The sequence below is a fragment of the Vulpes lagopus genome, chromosome 4 (assembly GCF_018345385.1).
Source record: "Vulpes lagopus strain Blue_001 chromosome 4, ASM1834538v1, whole genome shotgun sequence".
NCBI classification, from domain to species: domain Eukaryota; kingdom Metazoa; phylum Chordata; class Mammalia; order Carnivora; family Canidae; genus Vulpes; species Vulpes lagopus.
In genome coordinates, this window is record NC_054827.1 from 34,827,136 (window position 1) to 34,850,822 (window position 23,687).

General features: G+C 38.2%; 1 protein-coding gene across 3 annotated transcripts in view; it reads right to left on the reverse strand.

The window, feature by feature from the left end:
* Positions 1–23,687, reverse strand: part of ZMAT4 (zinc finger matrin-type 4) — a 364,991-nt gene that overhangs the window by 239,143 nt on the left and 102,161 nt on the right. For all 3 annotated transcript variants that reach the window (XR_005987338.1, XM_041752405.1, XM_041752406.1), the window contains exon 3: positions 9,084–9,173. Coding sequence is in view for 2 of the 3 variants with exons in the window: in XM_041752405.1 (XP_041608339.1) it covers positions 9,084–9,173 (90 nt within the window). In the remaining variant the exon portion in view is untranslated. The remainder of the gene's footprint in view (positions 1–9,083; positions 9,174–23,687) is intronic.

The window sequence follows — 23,687 nt, forward strand, 5'->3', positions numbered from 1 at the left end:
CTTTTATTCTCACTATCCTAAACAAAAACATATTTTGATTCATTTTTAAGAGCCCATTTGCTATGCAAAGTGAAAGACACATGCTCAGGCATTTGACCTCTACTCTTCCATGTTTTATGTTGCCCAGTAAGTATGATCTACCTGTTTACCCTGGAGATAATGCCAAAAGGTCCTCCAGAGAAGTTCCTGACTACCAGTTTCCTTTTTTCTTACAGCGAAAATTGGGTGGGAATATGGGAAGGACATTTACCTCCATTAGCTACACATCAACTCCTGTACAAACAGCCTTGATTTGTGACAAAATAGGGTCAAGCCTCCAGGGCAGACAGGAGAGGACAGGCAACAGTTAGTCACAGAGCAGCCAGTGAGAGGGCAGCTAATAAGTGAGCAAGGTGGTTACAGACAGGCGAGATGGAGCCAGAACACGTGGGTCCCCACCAGAGGCACCTGCTGGAGAGATCAGCTTATGCTGTGACATCAAGACCTTCCACATCCTCTCTCTGTCCTTACATTTTTCCTCTCTGAAGATGACCCACATATGGCCAAGCACCTGGTAAAGATTCTCATAGAAACAATATCCATAACTCTCAGATTTTCCTGAACAAACCCAATTTCACAAAATCTTCTTTTAACAAGGTACTTTGATAGGGATATAACTAAAATATAATCTCATGGTAATACTCTGTAAGACTTTGCATACAAATGATACTGTTTTTATTAAAACTATTTTTTAGTCATAATTGTTTTAAAGAAAAATAGGATAATATCTTATTATGAAAATATGAACTATAATTTATGGAATACCTCTATGGGAAGGGGTAAAAAGATGAATAAGGTAAAGCCTCTGCCCTCATGAAGTCTGAAACTGTGGGTCTTGCCATCTCTGCTTTTTGAACTAAGGAAGAACACTGGACCTACTGGAAGTCACTGGATCTAGGCCCTAAGACCACATCTGAGTTATTCCAACTCTTTAAATAACCCCAGTTCTCCTCCTGGAAGCACATTATATAATCACTGACAACATCATCTATCTCTAGAAGCCCTCCAAAAAACTCCCTGCTGGCTTAATTCAGGAAACCAGAGTTCTGATACTATCTCTCCCCAACCCCTGCACTTGGCGACTGACTTGAATTCATTCAGCATGCTGTCCTGACTTTGGACATCAGTGGTCCTGTAGCAAACCTCTTGCCCTTGCCTCTGTGGGATCCAGCTCCTGGGCTGGCATCTGACTAGGCCTCACCCTACCATTAAAAAAAAGTACAAAACCTTTACTGGGAAGAAACACAGAGGACAAAAGTACACTAGACACCTTTCTTGCTGTCCTCTACTGCTTGGCTGGAGGCAAGCTCACCTCTATGCAACTTTAGCTCCGCTCAGCCTGGACCAACATGGAACAACCTAGAGAAAGGGTTTTCCTCACCTTCTTCCCTGATTCTCAGATCTTTCTGCTCTCTGGATTGTGCTCTTAAGGATGAAGACCACCTTGCCTGCAGGAGGGGCAGCAACAACTCAGTGCAAGCTCTGAACTGGTCATTCAGAAATCTCTTTCTGTTGTACATCCATTATCCAGTGGATCTATTTTTACCAACCTAATTATCCCTCAAATCTATGTATTCCTCATTGTTTGTTGCTGCCATTAGCCTCACTCAAGGCCATACTCTCAGTGGCTTCCTGAAAGCCTGATGCTCAATCATCAACCTCTATTCCTCTCTCCACTAATCCCTTCTCTGCATTTGACATCACTGCCTGCTTCCATCTCTGAACACCAGCCACACTGGCTTTCATTTTCTACTTTAAGTGTGTCGTGATTTCTTTAACTGCAGAGTCTTTGACATGCTGTCCCCTCTACCTGCATTCTTCTACCTACCCCTTGCCTCTTTGACTAGTTAATCCTTATCCACCTTTCAGTCACAGCTGAAGCAATCAGGTGTTCCGGGAAGGCTTCTCTGATCCCAAAGACCTATGATTTCCCCCATTCTATGCTTTTTCATTACTTTACTTCATTTATATATTTGAATGATTTTCTTTAAATTAATGGCCACTTGCCCACTATCCTATAAACTCTAAATAACAACTGTATCTGTTTCCTTCACTATGAAATTCTCAGCAATCAACATAGTACCTGACTCTTATGAGGAAGTCAATTAACATTTCTTAAAAAAATAAATAAATAAAGGAATAATACATAGTAATACAGAGCTCCAGTTCTAGTGCCAAACTGTATTGTGTTTGAATCTTGGCTGTATCACTCACAAGATCTGTGAGTTTAGATAAGATATTTGACCTAAGCTTCAGTCTTCACCCCTTTTTAAAAAATTTTAAGAATAGTTTTTAAAAATTTAAAGTAATCTCTACACCCAATTTACAACACCGCCTCCACCCCTCCATCCCAAGATCAAGAGTCACGTGCTCTTCAGAGCCAGCCAGGTGCTCCTTAACCCCTTTTTAAATAGAGTCAATGAAGATTCCTACTTGCATTTATAAAGTTCAAATAAAATATCTATCAAGTATTTAGCATATTTAGCATAAAGCTTGACACATAAAGAGGGCTTAATTAGTGACCAGCTAACAAGAGAATGATCTAAGGATATGTCAACAGTAGAACCAAAGACCCACTGTACTACCCCTGTTGTGGCAAAAATATATATATATTTTTTTCATAGCTGTATTTGGGAAATCCTTTTCTTGCTCCTCTCTGAATCAGATTTTAGGTAGAAGTGATAACTATGATATAAGTAAGTTTCAGAACCACAGTCCTAAGCTAGAGCCCTAGTCTGGGGCCCAGAGAGTCATATATAGCCAAGTGCCACGCACACATTTGGATTAATGAGGACTTCTGGGTTTGTGTGTTTGTTTGCTTGTTTTCACTTAAATTATTATCTGTGTATCTGTATAACAAAATTTTGATTCCACTTTTGGGTACAGTTTAGAAAGGAAATATTGGACTTTGCAGGACATACTATTGAGTTGTAGTGACAAGTATGAGTATCCTAAATCAGGATTATCTCAAAAAAGTCAGAGTTTTGATCTACCATGAGGTGGCTTTGATGTGTAGATGGCATAAGAAACCAGTTTTTATTGCTTCCACAATGTTGCAGGCTTCAAACAAACTCTTATGACATGACTCCTTCCTAAATTGCAGGCTATCTGCATTGAGAGAACCTAAGCAAAACAGCAAGGGTGTCGATTCTCCTTCAGAGGTTTGGAATGATACTTCCTATTGGTCAAAACTTCCAACCTGCTGGCTACTAACAAACTAAAACTCAAAAGGAACAGAGGACAAGGCAGCTTTGAGAGTCTGGAATGTCTTAAAGGAATCATCCCTGCAAGCAGAAAGACACACAACAAGAAGAGTGCAAACCCCCTTTTCTTCACCGAAACTGTCCACTTCACAAAGGGGGCAGCAAACACTTTCTGTAAAGGGCTGGAGGGGAAATATCTAAGGCTTGTGGGACATGGAGTCTATTGCAATAGCCCAGTTCGCTGCTGCCCTGTGAATAGAGCTGTGAAGGACTGAGTGTGGCTATGTTCCAAAAAGACTTTATCTGTGGACATTAAAATTTGAAGTTCAGGTATTTTTCATATGATAATATATTCTTCTTTGATTCCCGCCCCCCCCCCAAACATGTAAGCATGTAAAACCCATTCTTAGTTTGCAGACCTCACAAGAATAGGCAGTGGCCTGCATCTGGCCAGCAGTTATTTCTGACTCTTGTTTTAAGACCCATAAGTCAACATGATCTCACACTTATTGGGGTCCTAATTGCTCTTCAGGGGTTCTACATGAAAACACCTGGCCTGCACCTAACTGAACTGTAGAAGTTGTATATTGCATGGTAGAGACTAAAGATTGGAATGCATAGAAAAATTGAAATTAAAAACTCAATGAAAGAAGTCTCCACACACACTGTACCATTTATTATGCAGCCTCACAAAGAGGAAGCTTTTATTTCAGTCCCTTAACAACTCTGAGAGGTAGGCAGGGCAGTGTTTAGAGGTCCTGATTATAACCACAGCAATAAAGGTTTAGAAAGTCAAAACAAAGCTGTAAAACCAGTAAACATAGCAAAGCCAGGGACAAAATCCCCACTTCTACTTCTCAATACACAGTTGGAAGCCAAAGCATGCAGCTTTCATGGGTAATACATCTATCTTTGAGAAGTGCTCATGAGTTAAGCTGCAGACCACTTGAGAAAACATTTTGACAAAGTAAATGCTAACATTATGCACAGTATATGTTTGTACCTTTCTCGTACCATCCCACACTTCACTTTGGTCTCCACTGCTATATTGAGTGAATTCTGTGCCCTCCAAATTCACGTCCACCTTGAACAGGTGACACTTGAAAATCTCTGCAGATTAATTAATTATAATGAGGTCACACAGGATTATTACAGCAGGCTCTAAGTCCAATGACAGTTGTCTCTATAAGAAGAGGAGAGAACACACAGAGACACACACAAGGAAGAGTCCAGATGAAAATAGAAGCAGATTGGCCTGATGCAGCTGTAAGCCAAGGAACACCAAGCAGTGCCAGCAGCCGCCAGCAGCTGGGAGAGAAGCATGGAACTGATCTTCAATCAGAGCCTCCAGAGGGAGGCCCTGTCTCCACCTTGATTCAGACTTGTAGCCTCTAGAACTGTGAGAAAATAAATTTCTGTTGTTTTTAGCCACCTAGTTTGTGGTACTTTTTTACAGCAGTCCTGGGAATCTAACACAGCTACCCACTGGCATTTTACACTCTAGAAATACCTCTGAATTTTGTTTCCCTGAAGACATTACTCGTGTTGACTCCACACTCAGAAGCATATTTTGTGAGGCACTTGGGTGGCTCAGTTGGTGAGGGGGCTGCTTTGGCTCAGGTCGTGATCTCAGGGTCACGGGATGGAGCCCTGCCTTGGGCTCCTGCTCAGTGAGAAGCAGGGTCTGCTTCTCCCTCTCCCTCTCCCTCTGCCCCTCCCCTCTCACACAGGCACAGAGTCTCTTTGTCTCTCAATCAATAAAATCTTTCTTAAAAATTTTTAGAAAAGAGCCCTTTGCCCACCTTATTCACTAGAATCACCCACATGAATAAGGGGTCACCCATCTCTCAAAAATCAGTTCAGTGTCACTTTCTCCAGACAACTTTTTCCAGGAGAGGTTGGGGACCCTTCCAGGGTACCAGATGATGCCCTGGGAGACATCTATGGTAGCACCTGTCCAGCTATCACGCTGAATTAGAAGACATGACTGCATATACTGAACCCCTCTCCAAATTAGTTCCTGATTTCTGTTGGGGAAGGGTCTGGGTTCTTTCTCTCTGTCCCCCTAGCACTTACTTGATGCTTACCATCTATACCAGGAAGTGACATGGTGAGCTAGTTTGCAGCACCAGACAAATTTTCTCTGGTTTTGTTTTATATTTCCCCAGCCTTGTCTTTGCCACTTACCAGTGGTGTAACCAGAGTCAAGTGACTTAATTTCTCTATTTCAGCTTGCTTTTCTGTAAAGTGGGGATAATGATAGTTCCTACCCTACACAGGAGTGAGGATTAAATGTGCTAATGTATGTAAAACATTTAGAATATAAGTGGGAAGTGCCTGCTAAGCACAAGCTATTATTACTTTGCCCCAGAACAGCACTGCTCTCTGGCTCTGGACCCAGCAATGGCTTCAATGCCTAAATATAAGGTACAATTTCAAGATATGTGGGAACAGCAGTAGGAATAGAATTTAGGGAAGCAAGAACAGTCTTAATCTCAGGCCTGAGTAATTTGGGCAAGTCATCGTACTTCTTTGGGCCTTATTTTCATTTTTGTTACAAGATGGGATGAAATCAGATAGAGTTGTTCAGATCTGAAACCTAGGATTTTAGGAACCCATGAAAGTTCTTGGGGGTACTTCAGCTCCATTGAATATCCCAGACCTATAGGAAATCATAAACATATTTAAAAGTGATAAGCATGATCACACTAACCAAATGTCAAGTTTCTCCACTGAGAAGGAATTCTATTAATTTCATGTAAAAACACTATTTACTTAATACTGACTGGTGATTTTTGTTGGTAGCTACTTATCCTTACAGAATAAAAATAAAAGTAAAACTAAATCATCTTTTTACTTAAAAATATTGTTTCTTAAGTAGATTTTTTTCCCCCAAAGCAGGTGAGAAGATACTAAAAAGTATCTTGAAAACCTGAGACTTTCAATAAACTAGATGTTCTCCAAAGTCCTTTTTGGCTCTAATGCTCACAGGATTACAGAAAATTTCACTAAGGCAATCAACTATAACAATTTATTTCACATTTAATTTTAGTCTGTGGCCCAGGAGGAAAATGTCTCATTCTACAATTTCAGGGAAAAAAACATCAATGTTCAAATGAGGATTCTAACAAGTAAAGCATATGAAGGGGGAATTTAAAAATCTGGGAATGCCAGGATAGGAGGCAGAAATGAATTTTTAAGTTTTTGAAAAACAACAAAAACAAGGTCAAATGACCTGGAGTAGAAATGATAATAGACCTTGGAAATAATAATAGGCACTTCTGTTCATCTGTATGTAAATTTGGAATTACTACGTATTCCCAGAAGGCTAAGAAGTGGGGAGGAAGAGATGACTGCCATTAATTATAAGCCCCACCAGTTTTAGGAATCAATATGCACCCAAGGTTCAGGTATCGTCAGGATGTGGAAACTCAGCAACAAGTTTTCTCTATTTTCAGAAGATCACTCACTCTGTTGGGTATTCAGGGAAGCCATGAAACTGTTCTTAGGTAAAACTGTGACACAAAACTGTCACAGCCCCTGGAAGCAGAGCACTGGGGAGGATGGGCAAGGATGGAGTGGCAAGTGGAACAGAGTGTTGCATTCTCCCAAGAAGCAGGGTATTGGTGGAGAGAGGCTCAATAATAATAATCCATGGAGAAAGACTTTGGAAACTAAGTGCTGAATAAATGAGTTATCTCATTTGGGCCTTATGATAAAACTGTACATTAGATGTTCCTTTTATCTCCATTTTACAACCCCATGGTAATAAACAAAGACCAACCAGATGGGAAAAAGAAAGGCTATTTATTCAGAACTTACCATAGCAAGGATGTTAGCCACCATCACATGCATTTGGAGGAGACTCAAAGGCAAGCAGACAAGCAGGAAAGCTTTGTAATAGAATAAAGGGGAGGCCTCAAGGGTGCCCTGACTGGAGGCTGTTCATGTGCAAAAATGATAGGTAGGAAAAAAAAAAAAAAAATGATAGGTAGGCAAACAAGAAGTACACATCCTATGTGATTGATTAGGGGTACATATTTGGCTTTCTCTAACTGGTTCCAAATTGGAAGCACAGATAAAAATTAGGAAAGCTATCAGGTATTAAGAAAGTCCAAACCAGTTGGTGCCTATTATTTCAGGGATTACAGTTTGGCTTCCTGGATCATTACTAGAGATAGTGGTCTCACCTCTTATAAGCTTAACTTAGATAGGCTTCCCAGACTGCTTACTATACATTTATGGGTTGGTTTCCAAGGTTAGTTGTTACAGGGGTGGGTCAAAATTCTATTTATTTTTTTTTTAAGTTTTTTTAGTTAAAGTATGGCTGAAACCCAATGTTATATTAATTTCAGGTGTATCAAAGTGTTTTCTCTCTTGTTCCCTCACTCTCTCTGGCTGGTCTTTTTTTTTTTTTTTTAATAATCAGTCTTCCAACAGTTAGGTATGAGTCCATACAAAAGAAAGTTGGCCAAATAATTACCAACATCAACTTTCACAGCCCTACTGAGGAATTGGGGTGGCTTCCATGCTGTGACCTGTATGTCAAAATGCCTAAGGCAAATTATTTATTCACCTTTGAAATGTACCATACACCCTAATAAAAGCATCAATAATTTCCTTCAAAAAGTAAGTTCATTTTGGAGGTGCCTGGGTCGCTCACTCAGATAAACATCCAACTCTTGATTTGGGCTCAGGTCATGATCTTAGGGTCATGAGATTGATCCCTGCATCAGGCTCCACACTCAGCATAGTCTGCTTGAGAGTCTCTCCCTCCCTCTCTAAATAAATAAGTAAAATATATTTTAAAAAAAATTTTAAGTAAGTTCATTATGTTTCTTTTCCTGCTTACTGATTTACTCTTATACTATGATTATAGAAATCTATAGAAAACAATTTAATAAATACATCATTGGTAGATCCAAATTTTCAAGGATACACAGATTCCATGATAAACCAGAAGAAAAAGTTCTCAAAGGAGTCTGCAAATACTGCTTGCTCTTCAATGATCATATATTAATTCTTAGTCAGAAAAGAGACTGGCATCTCTACAGCAGCAGAAGGAGAAAGGGATCACAAGCATAAGAGAGGGGAGAGGGTATAAATTATACACCTGCAGCCTCCTCAGAACTCAAAGGACAAGAGATCTCTGTTTAATCTGTGGTGTTTATCACAGAGGACCTCTGCAATGGATGGATATGAACATTCACTCAATAGGAAAAGTAACCCCTGCTGGGAGGAAGGATTTTTTATTTCATTAGTCCCTACCTTGACCTGGCTGAAGTAAACCCTTTGCTCTGTCTTTACAGCCTCAAAGCAACTTCCTAATTGTCATTTTCTTCCCAAGTAAATATTCCCTCAGGAAGAGGGGCACTGATTAAAAACAGAGTATTTTTATTTGCAAGATGTGCACAGTCTTTATTATAAATGAACAAATTTGCATTCAGTTTTATACACCAAAAGAAAACTAAAATGTGTAAACAGTAAAGTATCTGATATTTCTCACAGGGTTTCTCCTTAGGCCACCTTTCCTACTCTTTTTCTTCTGATGACTCCTGCCTCCCTTCAGACAGCTGCCCTCTGTCCCCTCTGTATATTCCTTCTCTGCTCCACCCCAGCACAGAATCATCGCAAAGTCCTCCAACACCATACTGGCAAGTTTGGGCAGGAAAAGGAAAAAGACTTGCTTACATGTAATATTTTCTGTAGTATTTAATAAGAACTATCTCTACTCCCTTAGCTTTCCTGCCAAGGTGGACATGACTTTACTCTCTAGCCCTACAAAATTCTTAGCCAACTGAACAAATCATCTAAGGATATCAGATGGTTCCAGATACTCACATTTTCTGACCGGAGCCTCTTGGCAGGACACCCACCATCCCTGGGATGAAGCATGTAATACAGTCGGACTTTGCTTGCATGTTTTCGACTCTGGGAAGGAAAAGCAGAAGCAGACACTATGAAAGAGAAGGCATTTTAAATCCTTGGAAACATAGCCAGTGACTGCAAACGCAAAGTAGTACTTTCATTAAAAACACTTTCCACGTCTCCTGAAAATTACGAGAGTTGAAGATTCAGATAGGTTAAGTGACTTGCCCAAATTATAAAAAGCCAACATAATTTCAGAATTAGAAAAGATAGTTTAAAAAGAAAGGCAAAAGCACTCTAGGACTTAAAGCCTGGAGTGAATAATATATTTAATTGTCCTCAAAATACGAACAGATCAGCAGACAGAATCCTACAAGGATCGGCTGTGATGGAAGGCTAGGTCCCCTGCCTTGTCTCACACTCCTGCTGCCCTGCCCTAAGGAAGTGGGGACAATGCCCTCCGGGAGTAGGCACATACTGCATCTCCAACAGGAGTCTCTTTGTCTGGTTCTCCATGTTGGAGCCTCAGTAAGACGCTATCGAAAGAGATTTTCCTGACTCGGATGTCATGAGCAAACAAAAGATATCATGTGCAAGTCTGAGGACTGATAAGAGCCCAAACTGCATGTCAACAGGCAGAGCAGATGAAGGATTAAAGCCCCGCCTCCTGCAGGATTAGTAGGACTATGGGTTTCCGCCCCTATGGACGGATCTATGTGCAGCATGAAGAACTCAATCATATTTTAGTTCTATCCTTCCTGTATTCCTTTGCTCAACTGAGAGTCCACCTGAACTTCCCTCACCTTTAAAGAATACTGCAGTTCTAACTTCTCAGGTGCCGCCTGAGGCAGGATGGCCAAGTGAAGGGTACTAACAGCAGCGCAAGTTCAGAACCCAAGTGCAGCTCCATGACTCTCTGTTGTGTGATATTGAGCAAGTCGGTCTAATTTGTTTATGGCTAAAATGAGTCTCATTTTCTCTGTGTACAAAATGAACACAATATTTATTAGGGTTGCTGTGAGATTCAAATGAAGCAGTGCATACAGTGCATATGAAAAATTGCAATCTATATAATGCTTAACATATCTCACCAGTGAGGGCACCAATCCTGAATTCAGAATCTACAAGTGCAGTGATATCAATTCTCCTTGAATCCATCACTACCTAATTCTGATTCCCTAACTCCTTCCTTTGCTCAGGGCTTATTTCCTTCTTTTCCAGGCCTTAGTTCCACTTTGCCTTTACTTACACGTGGGCTCCAGCCAATCTCCTGCATGATGGTTTGCCTTCATGGATTAGCCACAAAGGCAAAGTGATTTTCAGAGGACACACAGCAAATTGCAACTTGTTCACAGGATATGATGTAAATCCCTCAGTCAGGCTTTCCTCTTTATCACTTTTTTCATTCCTTTATTGTGCTTCTAAAAAAAACATGCTTCTACACAGTCTTGGAATATTTTTAAGGCCTTTAAATGGGTTTAAAGGTGCTAATGGAACATGAAAGATACTACAGATGTGTAAAAGTATTGATGTGTGATTTTGAAATATATTTGTAGCCATTTCTAGGTTGTATTGTAAGGTGTGATCAAAGGTTACCTGGAGTCTTGTTTGCCTGGGAGATTGGTAGGACAGCAAAATTGAGACCTATGAGAACCTGTGCCAGATGATTTCAATAGCACTATTCAGCTTCTGCATGTTTTTGAGAATGATGCAGTCAGTGCAGAGTAGTGCAGGTTTTTTTGCAGAGAAATATGCTGATTAGTAAAATCTGTATATATTTTTTTAGTTTTGTTGGTTTTTTGGAAGCAAGGGATAGTGGAAAAGTGAAGATACTGCTACAGTTAAAAAAAAAAAAAAAAAAAAAAGAGCATTTAAAAACCTGCAGGTTGCTGAATATGGCCACAGAGGCTGGGCTGGAGAAAAGCACCATGGATAGGCAATTAGTGAAAAGACAAAGTGATACCAGTGAGAGCTCCAATGTGGCGGAAGAGGGCTTTTAGTGCTGCATTTGTTACCATAGAAGAAAGAATCACAGTACCTAATATCATCAGTCTACTAGAAGCCCTGGATTCCCAGAGAACAAAATCATGGCAAAATTGGAAATCTCATAATGTGGCCTGTTTTGTGGATGGAGTTCTTCCTTTCATTAAAATATCACATTTCTTTCAAAAAGATTCTTTTCAGCAAAGGCAGAGTTCACTAGGTTATTTAATTGCAGTTTGACAAAACTAGTAAAAACCTGTATGTTAAGCTCTGCTGTGAGGCCATTAGTGACAAGAAATTTTAGAATCTGAGCCTTATTAGAGATTTTGTTCATTAAAGGCCTGTTGTTCTCTGCCAACTCACCCAGCCTCCAGTTTTGATGGAAGAACTGACCACCCTCCAGGTACTGCTTTTGCCCTTGAGTATGGTGAAGAAAAACAGAGCTTTGGAAAATCCCACCTCATTCTGGAATGATGGTGGAGGGATTCTAGTTAATCATGTAACTGCATCCCCATTGCCTCTGCCTTCCTGCTGTTTTTCCCCTGGATGCCAGGGACTGGACTCAAAGCCTTTCCTGCCCACAAGCGAACCCTGACTTAGAATAGGAAGTAAAAACCCTAAAGACAGTCTACTTCTCAGTGAGAGGAGTGTGGAATCACACCTGTCCAGGTAGACTGATCCAAACCCAACACTACTTCCAAAAGATACCGGTTGATGAAGAGAAAGGTTGGTAGCAAAATGCTTCCAGGTACCCTACAACTCACCTGCCTTGGCCTTGGAACCTTCAACATTGGGGCGTGCGGAGGCTGAGAAAATTAAGGCCATTCTACTTTAAGTTCAGAGTTAGCGCAAGTACACCCATCCCAGGCCCCTGTGAATAAGAGCTGAACTTTACCTTACTTCAGTTACAGGAAGAAAACAGCTTACAGCTTAACATCCTAGAAAGCCCCATGTTAGGAATGACAACAGAGCTCAACACAAGTGGCAGAAAGTCCCATATCATAATGAGAACAGAGCTCAATGCCCTTGAAAGCCCCATATCAGAATGTAAACAGAACTTGAGAAATTCCTCCCCCACTTCTGGAGGTCCCCTAGACCAGCCCTTAAAACTAAGCTGGAACCCACCTCGGGGTCCAAGTCCCTGCTCCGCTGTGTCGGGTGTACTTGGACCCAAGCTCAAGCTTGTAAATAAACCCTCGTGTGTTTGCATCGGTGTCGGCTCCTCGGTGGTTTCTCGGATTCACAATCTTGGGCACAGCAGGGTGCAGCTCTGCTAGTGAGTCCTCTCCTTGCTTCCTGGCATACTCCCCTCTTCCTCAAGGCTGGACGCACTGAGTTACAAGAAGTGTCTTCCTCCAAAGGTCTCCTCTCCACCCCTGACCTACCAGAAATTGCTTGAAATTTGGCATGGTAACCTCACTGCTTCCAATTTATTCTAAAAACAAACAAACAAACAAACAAACAAACAAACAAAAACCTTCCCATAAAAAGTTAAACTTAAATTTGAGCAAAGATGTTCACTGCACATTCCCTAACCAGGAATAGCAAATCAGGGAAGCAGTTATATGTCTGACAAGAGGCTGGTTAAAGCAGCTACTGGATGTCCTTATGTTCCGTTAGAAATTGAAAAAATACTTTCTACATAATTAATGCTGAATGAAAAATGCTAAGCCAAAAATTGCTTATATACTGTGATCAAAATTATATAAATATTTGTAAGGATATCAATAAGAAGTAGAAAGGAAAAATAAAAACAAGCATGACTTATTAAGGTAGAGAAAGTATGGATGATTTTCATTCTTTATTTCTACAACAAATTTTCCCTTACCCTAAAGTAATAACTTCACAATGCTCAAGCTACTGTCATTCTTCAATAAGTATACTTTCTACTTATAATGATTATAATTAGTAAAAAAAAAAAAAAAAAAAAAGCACACTGATCTGGAATGCTTTTATACTCATATATTCATATACTGGTATAATTGACTACATCTCCATCTACCCTTGTTAATGTCTTATCCACATTCAAAATGTATCATTATTTTCACTGCAATACTTGGTGATTTGATGAGCCTACTGAACCCAAGAGCAATACACATTACTTTAACTTTTAAAACTTTATCTTGGGAGCAGCCCTGGTGGCTCAGCGGTTTAGCGCTGCCTTCAGCCCAGGGCGTGGTCCTGGAGACCCAGGATTGAGTCCCATCAGGCTCCCTGCATGGAGCCTGCTTCTCCCTCTACCTGTGTCTCTGCCTCTCTCTGTGTGTGTCTTTCATGAATAAATAAATAAAATCTTTAAAACTTTATCTTGGTACATACAAAAGCCATGGTAAATATAGGTCCTCTTCACGATGTGATCATTCCACTTCCTGTGTATAAATGGAGACTATAGGCACAGTGGGAAAATGCCATTCAGACAACCAAACTGGAAGGAAAGCCATTTCTGAAATGCATTTATGTCATCCAAATAAATATGAACAACAAAAACAAATCCTTCTGATTTTTTCAAAGATTTATGAATACCTAAAATACACACTGCTTTTAAGAGTTTAAAAAGATTAATTGCCAAATTAAAGGAAATGTAAGGAGAAAAAAATACCTGGCATGTTAAATGTATATATTACAGAGTTTCAGAGGGAAAAAAAGGACTATTCCTTTAAGGGAAGAGCCATGAAAAAGAAATTACAGTCTCTCGCTTGCACCAAAAGTCAGTCCCTGGCCCTCGCATTAATATTTGCATTTTAAGCAAAAGTCATTACTTTCATTCAAACCACATCAACTTTAAGCTTCCCAGATAGGCCAGAAATTACCAACTCTTCCATTTTAATTAAAGCCTTTGCCCCTGATGCTGGGCATTGTGCAGGGGGCAGACCTATCTGCAGATTAGTTTCTTTGACTGAAACAATCTCCTGGCACTCAAAGAAATAGTCTAAAGTGGAAATTCAGGCCAGCCTTCCTTTTGAGGGGATAAAGAACAAGACAAACCTCTATTTCAGAAGTATTGTGTGAAAGAAGGGGGTGGACCACATTGAAATAGAATGGCTTTGTGCTTCACCTAAATAGCCATCTTCCATTATCACATACCCTTAAAAAATTCACAACTCAAATTTGCTTCCAAAAAGGCTACTGATTTCTGGTCTCACAAAATGAAAAGATAACAAAGTAACTTAATATTTGCATAATGCTCCAAACAGCCTTCAAAGTCCTTTGACATTTACCATCTCATTTTATCCTCAAATCACAGTTGTGAGGCTGGCAGGAGAGGTGTTATTTCAAATAAACTTTAAGATCCATTCCTGATTTCCTAGTTAAGTCTTCACCATTTTATTTCATCTTAGGTATCTAATTATACCTCTTCCAGAAACCAGTTAAAATAAGCCAAAGAGTATAATAAAAAGGGAAAACCTGAAATACTGATAATTACAGAAAAGTGATTCTCACATGCCACCAATTTTGAGCTGTTTATACTCATTCTAGGGTGAAGAAGAGCTGATTAAGGGAAAGACAACAAATACCAAGTGTCTAACTCCTCAGCTACCTGAGAATGACTGGTGAATGTGAGATAGGGGCTCCATCCCTCAGGAAGGAGAAGGCAATCTGGTACAGTCTCACATAACACTTCCAGGTTGAGAGCTCCAGGGCTGAGCCCCAAAAAAGCCAGAGCACAACTTCACTAGGAAGTCAAGGTTAAGTATAGATAAAAACAAAGAGAAAACCCCAAGTGTTGGAGATACCCTATGATGACTGGGACTCTTTTCCAGAGTGAGGCATCTTTCCTTATTATCACAGGTTAGAGACTCGATACAGAAACTCCCTATATCTAGAGTCGAAGATGGGTCAACTAAAGATCTCAAAAGAGAAACATCCCCTATAAGGAAGAAATAAATCTCCTCTGCTGGAACTGCCCAAGGACCCACGTTCCAGACCTCCAGAAATGGTCCTACAAATGGATCAGATCAGAAAACCTGCAAGCTTTCAGGGGTAACATGAAAGGATCAAAAGCCAATCCTCACACACTAGGGACAAATAGGAGGCCTTTCATAACCTCTATTCTGCCAAGGACTGGTAGCACCTAGGAAAAACTTCTGTAATAGAAAAGAAGACTTTGGATAACACTCAAGGAAAAGACATAAAGCAATTATTTGCAAAATATTTCCTACAATAAATAGAAGTATATTTTAAATGGCACATGCTTCATTCATTTAATTCAAGAAAATACAGACTGAGGGTGAAAGCTAAAAGATGAGATAAGACAGCTGATTGAAATAAGGATGTACTGCCTGAGTTAATAAAAAAGGACATAAAAAATATCATGGTTTAATTTTGAATGTCTTTCACATCAGTACAAAAGCAGAACCAGTACTGCAGATCAGTGTAGAAGTCAACATAGAGACACTTCCTAGAAAGGGGAGGGATCAGATAAAGAAGTGGAAAAAAAAATGATACTGGAGATTTTACATATGAAAGATCGGAACAAATGGGCAAATAGAATAAAAAACTTCCAAAATAGATCCAATAACTTGGAACCAAAAGAAAACTAGAAACTTATGTCTAACTTTGTCATTGGGAAGTTTTCTAAACAGCAAAGCAAAAGAAGGCCTGATAGATATAGCTTTTAAAAATAGATTTTTTTAATTTTGAATACATATAAGAGGTAAACCATAAAATAGGAAAAATATTTGTAAGATGTAAAATAAAATGGTTTAATACCTAAGATACAGTATTCTAACAAATTTATTTAAAAATATTAAGATAGGAAAAAGATATAAGAATTGCAGAAAAGCAAATAGCTAAAACATATAACAAGTTCATCCAAATTCTACCTTTTAATTTTTAAATAAAAAAAATATTTTTCACCATTAAATGAACAAATATTTTCAAAATAAATATACCTATATTGGTGAAGATACAGGAAAATGAAGATTCTCGTACATAGTTACTAGGCATATAAATTGATATAAGCTTCCAGGATAGAAATTTTGCAATATATATTCAAAACAGAAAAACCTGTTCAATCCAATAATTCTACTTCTATGAATTGATTTTAAGGAAGCAAAAACATGTATTGCCATTTGCTTATAATAGTGAAATTGAGAAAATAAATTAGATATCCTAAGTGAGAAGAATAAACATTATATCTATATGATAGATTACCAAACTGCCATCATCAAATACATTAATAATATCAATGACATTTTAAAAATCTATCAAATAATATCAAGAAAAAGTCACTTTCAAACAAGAATATAAACGATGCCATTTTTATACTATATATATATATAGTATATGTACACATAGAAAAATTCCAGGGAGAAATATACCAAAGGGTTAATTAACATTGCTTATCATGGATGACAGGTGATTTCAATTTTTCTTATGTAGTTTTAAAAATTTCTGTCACCCTACAACACTATTACAATACCATCGACTATATTTCCTACACTATACCTTTTACCTGCATGACTTATTCATACCATACTTAGAAGCCTGTACATCTCACTCCCCTTCCCCCATTTTGCCCAACACACTGTCCCCTTCCATTCTGGCAACCACCAGTTTCATCTATTTATAGGTCTGCTTTTTTGTTTTGTTTTTTATAATGCACATATCAATGAAACCATAAGGTATTTGTTTTTTTCTTGGACTTATTTCATTTATTATGATATCCTCTAGCTCCATCCATGTTGTTGGAAATGGCAAGATGTCATTATCTTCTGTGGCTGAGTAACATTGTTACACACACACACACACACACACACACACACACACACACACAGACCCCACATCTTCCTTTTTATTTTTTTTTTAAGATTGATTTATTGATTTATGAGAGACACAGAAATTGAGAGAGAGAGAGAGAGAGGCAGAGACACAGGCAGAGGGAGAAGCAGGCTCCATGCAGGGAGCCCGATGTGGGACTCAATCCCGGGTCTTCAGGATCACACCCTGGGCGGAAGGCAGCGCTAAACGGCTGAGCCACCTGGGCTGCCATCTTCCTTTTTAATTCATGTATAATTAACATGCAAAGGTATATTAGTTTCAGGTATACAATATAATGATTTTAATAATTGTATACATTTCTTTTTTTTTTTTTTTTTTTTTTTTTTTTTAATGATAGTCACAGAGAGAGAGAGAGAGGCAGAGACACAGGCAGAGGGAGAAGCAGGCTCCATGCACCGGGAGCCCGACGTGGGAATCGATCCCGGGTCTCCAGGATCGCGCCCTGGGCCAAAGGCAGGCGCCAAACCGCTGCGCCACCCAGGGATCCCTAATTGTATACATTTCTTAGTGCTCACCAGGATAGGTGCACTCCTAATCCCCCTTATCTATTTATCTATTATGTAGTATCTATCATCTATCTATCTATCTATCTATCTATCTATCTACATACATACACACACATGTCACATCTTCTTTATCCATTTATCTATTGATGGACACTTGGGTTGCTTCCCTACTCTGACTACCATAAAAAGTACTGCAATAAACAGGGGTGCATGTAACTTTTCAAATTAGTGTTTTCACTTTCATCAGGCAAATACATAGTAGTAGAATTACTGCAGCATACCGTAATTCTATTTTTAATTTTTGAGGAAGCTCCATACTATTTTCCACAATGGCTGCAGCAATTTGAATTCCTACCAAGAGTGCACAAAGGTTCCCTTTTTTCCACATCCTCGCCAACATTTATTATTTCTTGTCTTTTTTATTCCAGTCATTCTGACAGGCATAAAGTGATACCTCACTGTGGTTTTAATTTGCATTTCCCTGATGATTAGTATTGTTGAGCATCTTTTCATGTGTCTGCCATCTGTATGTGTCTTCTTTGGGAAAATGTCTATTCATGGCTTCCGCCCAGTTTTTAATTGGAATACTTGTGGGTGGAGGGGTTTGGTGTTGACTTGTAGAACTTCTACAAATTTTGGATATTAACTGCTTATTGGATATATCATTTGCAAATATTTTCTCCCATTCAGGAGGTTGTCTTTCATTTTGTTGATTTTTTTGTATTTTTTTTTTAATTTTCCAAATTCTTTAAGAGACCTCATCATTCCAGTAATTAGAGGGGGGAGAAAACACAATTTTAAAGATTCATTTCAGTACTGATGATTTACCATTCTAATAGTCCTACTTTAAAATGATTATTAATAAGTCTCCAAAAGACCAAGAGACTTGCTCAAGATCCTACAACTAATAAATTCTCAGAGAATAGAGATTGTATCTATTTTGTTCATTATTGTTTCTCATCCTCTATCACACATAGTCAGTGCTCAAAAAAGGTTTTTCAGTTGAGTGATTGGAGGCCTGAATAAAAGAATGAGGCAATTCTAGAACACGAGCCTAAGACCTTTGATTAATGAAAACAACAGTTTGAAGGTGGCATGTGAATAGTTGTTACACATTCCCTTCCATTCTAAAATGAAATCAAACCCATCAATGATCTGTTTCCATCTCTGTACCCTGCTACTGCAGTGCAGGTCAGAGAGAAGCACTGAACCTGCAGACCAGAGAGAGTTCTAAGAAACCATTTTGTCCACTGTGCCCATTGGAGGAAAAACTCTCAGCAGGTGAACTGATGAAGATTGTGAATGAAGCATAAACTGAAGAAACTGAGCAATTGATGCAACTGGTACAAAAGTCAAGATTAGAAGTAAGTCATATTGCCACGGACATTACCATGGCACATACAGATCCAGCTTACTGAGGTAGCAGAGGTTTGGGAGAGGACAGAATCAATTCGTCCACTGTTTCCAAGAATTCCCCACTCACCAGATGCTGGTTTGAAAAAGTCTTACTTATCTTATGGTCAAATATGTAACCTGTTGTGGGCAAGGGTAATATATCTCTTAGTTTTTACTTATAGGATCTCAGGCATTTGTGCTACATAGACTGAACTGTGTCCTTCCCAAAATTCATATTGAAGCCCTAATCCCCAACATTATTGTATATTGACATAGGGACCTTACAGAGTTAAATAAGTTTCAATGGGTTAAAGGTGAGGTCCTAATTCAATAGGACTGGTGTCCTTTTAAGATGAGGAAGAGATACCAGAAACCTCTTCTTTCCATATGCACAAATTAAAGGCCATGTGAGGAAACAGCAAGGAGGCAGCCCTTCTGCAAGCCAAGATGAGACACTACCAAAAACCAACCCTGCTGGCACTTCACTCTTAAACTTCCAGTGTCCAGAATGGTGAGAAAATAAATATCTATTGTTTAAGCCACCATTCCATGGTATTTTTGTTATAGCAGCCAGAGCTGACTAATACATGTGCCATCCATGGGGATCCCTGGGTGGCTCAGCAGTTTAGCACCTGCCTTTGGCCCAGGGCATGATCCCGAAGTCCTAGGATCAAGTACCACATCAGGGTCCCTACATGGAGCCTGCTTCTCCCTCTGCCTGTGTCTCTGCCTCTCCCTCTCTCTCTCTCTCTCTCTGTCTCTCATGAATAAATAAATAAAATCTTTAAAAAAAAAAAAAAGACATGTGCCATCCTCTCAACTAGTTACTCTCTTGGAGTCTTTCTTCTTAATACAGTAATCAGTCCATTTTTCAAAAGCAAAGTTTCTAGTCATTTCATTTTTTCTGAAGTATTTTTTGAAGAGCATTTGAAATAAGAATGCTTATCTTAAACAAGCATTAGGAAAAATTAATTTCTGTTGGAAAAAATGTATATAGTGGGATGTGCAATATTCATGGCTGTGTAAAAACATGTTTGCATTAAATCTGTACTTCTGTCTGCCTACACAAGTGACTATATCAATGCATTACAATTTTAAATCAAAGTCTTGCAACTCAGAATATTAAATTACCACCAAAGTGAGGAGGAACCATTTTTCTGTAGTGTGAGGATAGAGCTAAATATGTCTCCATGATGTCTGCACATTTTAAGCAGAATAATATGAAAAATAAAACACCAGAAGATAAATAATATGACTTACCTCATCTAGACCTTTCTTTTGCTGTTTGGGGGAAAAAAAGATATTTCCCCCAGAAGCCCTTTGTAAAGAAGTTGAAGTTAGAGATGAGGGGAAAAAAAATAAAGCCAATGTGATCAGTAATTAAAGCCAAGGAGGACTGGGTGATTTGAAGCAACAAAGCTATAAAATCCTTCTGAAATGTGAAAGCTTAAGCATCACAAGCCAATCTTGAGCTATCATTTCCCAAGGTGCCTTGGTTTCTCATATAAAATTCATGTCTAGAATAAGAAAAATTTTAGCACATTATAAGCACATCACTGTGCAAAGTCCTCCAAGATTAACCCTCCACTACCATGAACAGACACTAGTGCAGTCTCCACCTATTTGCCTAGATTGAGGCTTAGTTTGGGGAGAAACCAAGGTAAGAGAGAGTCCCTGCCCTCATGAAATGGATGACTAGCTGAGCAAAGCAGGATAATCACCCAGATGGCCATAATAAGGACAGCGGCAGGAAGGCTCACATCTGGCCTCTTTACACTGTCTAACATTTTTATCTTAGATTCTCTTTTTTTTCCTATTATTTTATTCTCCTTGGCATGTACCATATAATTTTTTAAAAGATTTTTATTTATTCCAGAGAGACACAGGGAGACACAGAGACATAGGCAGAAGCGGGCTCTTCATGGGGAGCCTGATATAGGAATCGATCCCAGGACTCCAGGATCACACCCTGAGCCAAAGGTAGACACTCAACCGCTGAGCCACCCAGGTGTCCCTGTACCATATAACAATTTTCAAGTAGAATTCTGTTTGTATGACTGAATCCTCAATTTCTTATTATTTTTATAGTTCTGATCCATCAATGAACCTTTAAAAGTTCTGCACAGAACAGTTCCTCTATAAATGCTGTTAACAATTTACACAGCCAGTTGAGAAGCTTTTTTGTTCTGTAGTTGGTTTTTGTTTTATATTCCCACTTGCTTATTTTTGCTTTTGTTACCTTTCCTTTGATGTCAAATCAAAAAAAAAAAGTCTTATTCTCTATGCTTTTCTCTAGAATTTCTATGGTTTCAGGTCTTGTGTTTAAGTCTTTACTCCATTTTGAGTTGATTTTTGAGTTGAGTCCCTATCATAGGGACGCAGTTTCATTTCCTTGCATGCGGTTGTCCAGTTTTCCCAACATCATTTGTTGAAGAAATTATCCTTTCTCCATGGTATATTGTTGCCTCTTTTGTTGTAAATTAAGTAATCATTATAATTGTGGGTTTATTTCCATGCTCTCTATTCTGTTCTATTGATCTGTGGGTCTATTTTTATGCCTATATCATGCTGTTTTGATTACTACAGCTTTGTACTATAGTTGGAAATTAGGAAGTGTGATGTCTCCTGCTTTATTCTTCTTTTTCAAGATTGTTTCAGCTATTCAGGGTCTTTTGTGGGTCCATACAAATTTTAGGATTGTTTGATCTTTTTCTGTGAAAAATGTTGCTGGAATTTTGATAGCACTTACATTGAATCTATAGATTATTTTGTGTAGCATGAACATTTTATCAATATTAATTTTTCCAATCCATGAGCACAGAACATCTTTCCAATTTTTGAGGTATCTTCTTTGATTTCTTTCATCAGTGTTTTGTAATTTTCAGTATACAGATCTGTCACCACCTTGGTTGAATTTATCCCTACATATTTTTTTCTTTTTAATGCAATTTTAAATATCTTTTAAATTTCTGCTTTTGATAGTTTGTTATTAGTGGATAGAAATGCAACAGATTTCTGAATCCAGAATCCCGGGATCACGCCCAGAGTCAAAGGCAGATGTTCAACCACTGAGCCACCCAGGCATCCCACATATGGGTTTTATTATGTTGAGGTACATTTCTCTATACCCAGTTTGTTGAGAGCTTTTATCATAAATGAATGTTGAAGTCTTTCTAATGCTTTTCCTATATTTATTGAGATTATCATATAATTTTTATCATTCATTCTGTTTATTGTATTGTATCATATTGACTGATATTTAGAGGTTGAACCATCCTTACATCCTTGGAATAAACTTCACTTGATCATGGCATGTTATCCCTTAAATGTACTGTTAGGTTTGATTTGTTAATATTTTGTTAAGGATATTTTCATCTATATTCTTGAAAACTATTAGGCTGTAATTTTCTTGTTGTGTCCTTTTGTGGTTTCAGTATTAAGGAAATTCTGGCCTCAGTCCTTAAGGATGAGTTTGGAATTGTTTCATCCTGTTTTATTTTTTGGAAGAGGTTGAGAAGAATTATTAATTCTTCTCTAGATGTTTGGTAGAATTCACTAGTGTAGCCGTCTGGTCCTGAGCTTTTCTTTGTTGGGAGGTTTTTGATTACTGATTTAATCTCCTTATTCACAACAGCCAACATATGGAAACACCCTAAATATCCATCAATGAATGAATGGATAAAGTAGTTGTGGTGTGTATATACCATGGAATATTATTCAGCCATGAGAATAAAGGAAATTCTGCAACTTGTGACACACTAATAGGCCTTGAGGGCATTATGCTAAGTGAGATAAGCCAAAGAAAAAGAAATACTGCATGGTGTCACATATATATGGAATCTAAAATAAATACATAAATAAAAAGTCAAACTCCTACAAACAGAGAGTAAAAGAATGGTTGCCAGGGCCTGGATGTGGTGAGGTGTGGGTAGGTAGGGAAAATTGGGAGAAGTTGGTAAAAGGGTATAAACTTTAGGCTATAAGATGAATAAGGTCTGAGAATCTATCTAATCTAAAATATTGTGACTAAAAAAATAAAAAAATAAAAAAAAATAAAATAAAATATTGTGACTATAATTTATAACAATGCATGGGATAATTGAAACTTGATAAATGAGTAGAACTTAAATGTTTTCATATATATTATATGTATATATTATATTTATATGTATATTTATATATTATGTTTGTATATTACATTTAGACATAATGCATTATAAATTACATATGTCCATATATAAAATATGTGAGGTGATAGATTAATTAACTGGATGGGGAAATATCTCTTCACTAGGTGTAAGCATATCAAATCATCATGATGTACACTTTAAATTTATTTACCAATTATGCCTCAACAAAGCTGAAATAAATAAATAAGTGACTAAGGCTATATAACATGAACTCAATTAGGCCTCAGTGTAAACACAGCAAAAAAGAAAAGAAAAGAAAAAAGAAAAAGGAAGGAATGAAGGAAGAAAGGAAAGAAGGAAGGAAGAAAACACTTTAAAGGACCAAGAAAACTGTAGAATACCTGCCTGACAAAGATTCTCTAATTCACAAAAAAGTTTTATAACTTAAAGTCAGGTTCCTCTGGTGTACTTGAAATATGACTTCATATATGTCAAAAAAAGTTATCAACAAATTTATTAGGAACATTTCTCAATGTAAAATAATATTCACAGAATGACATATCCATGTCTCCCCACCCTACTGTTTCTCACCATGTTTGAGCTAGATTTTTGCATGTGACATAGGGCAAGGTGAGAATCCTCACTGCTGCTGAATTAGAAGAATCTGGCTGTGCTGCTAGTGGCTGGTAGCTTTGTTTCACCTAATGATCAGGAAACAGACGTTTGGATGGGTTGAGATTTTTTTGTTTTGTTTTTTGTTTTGGGTTTTTTTTTCTTTTCTT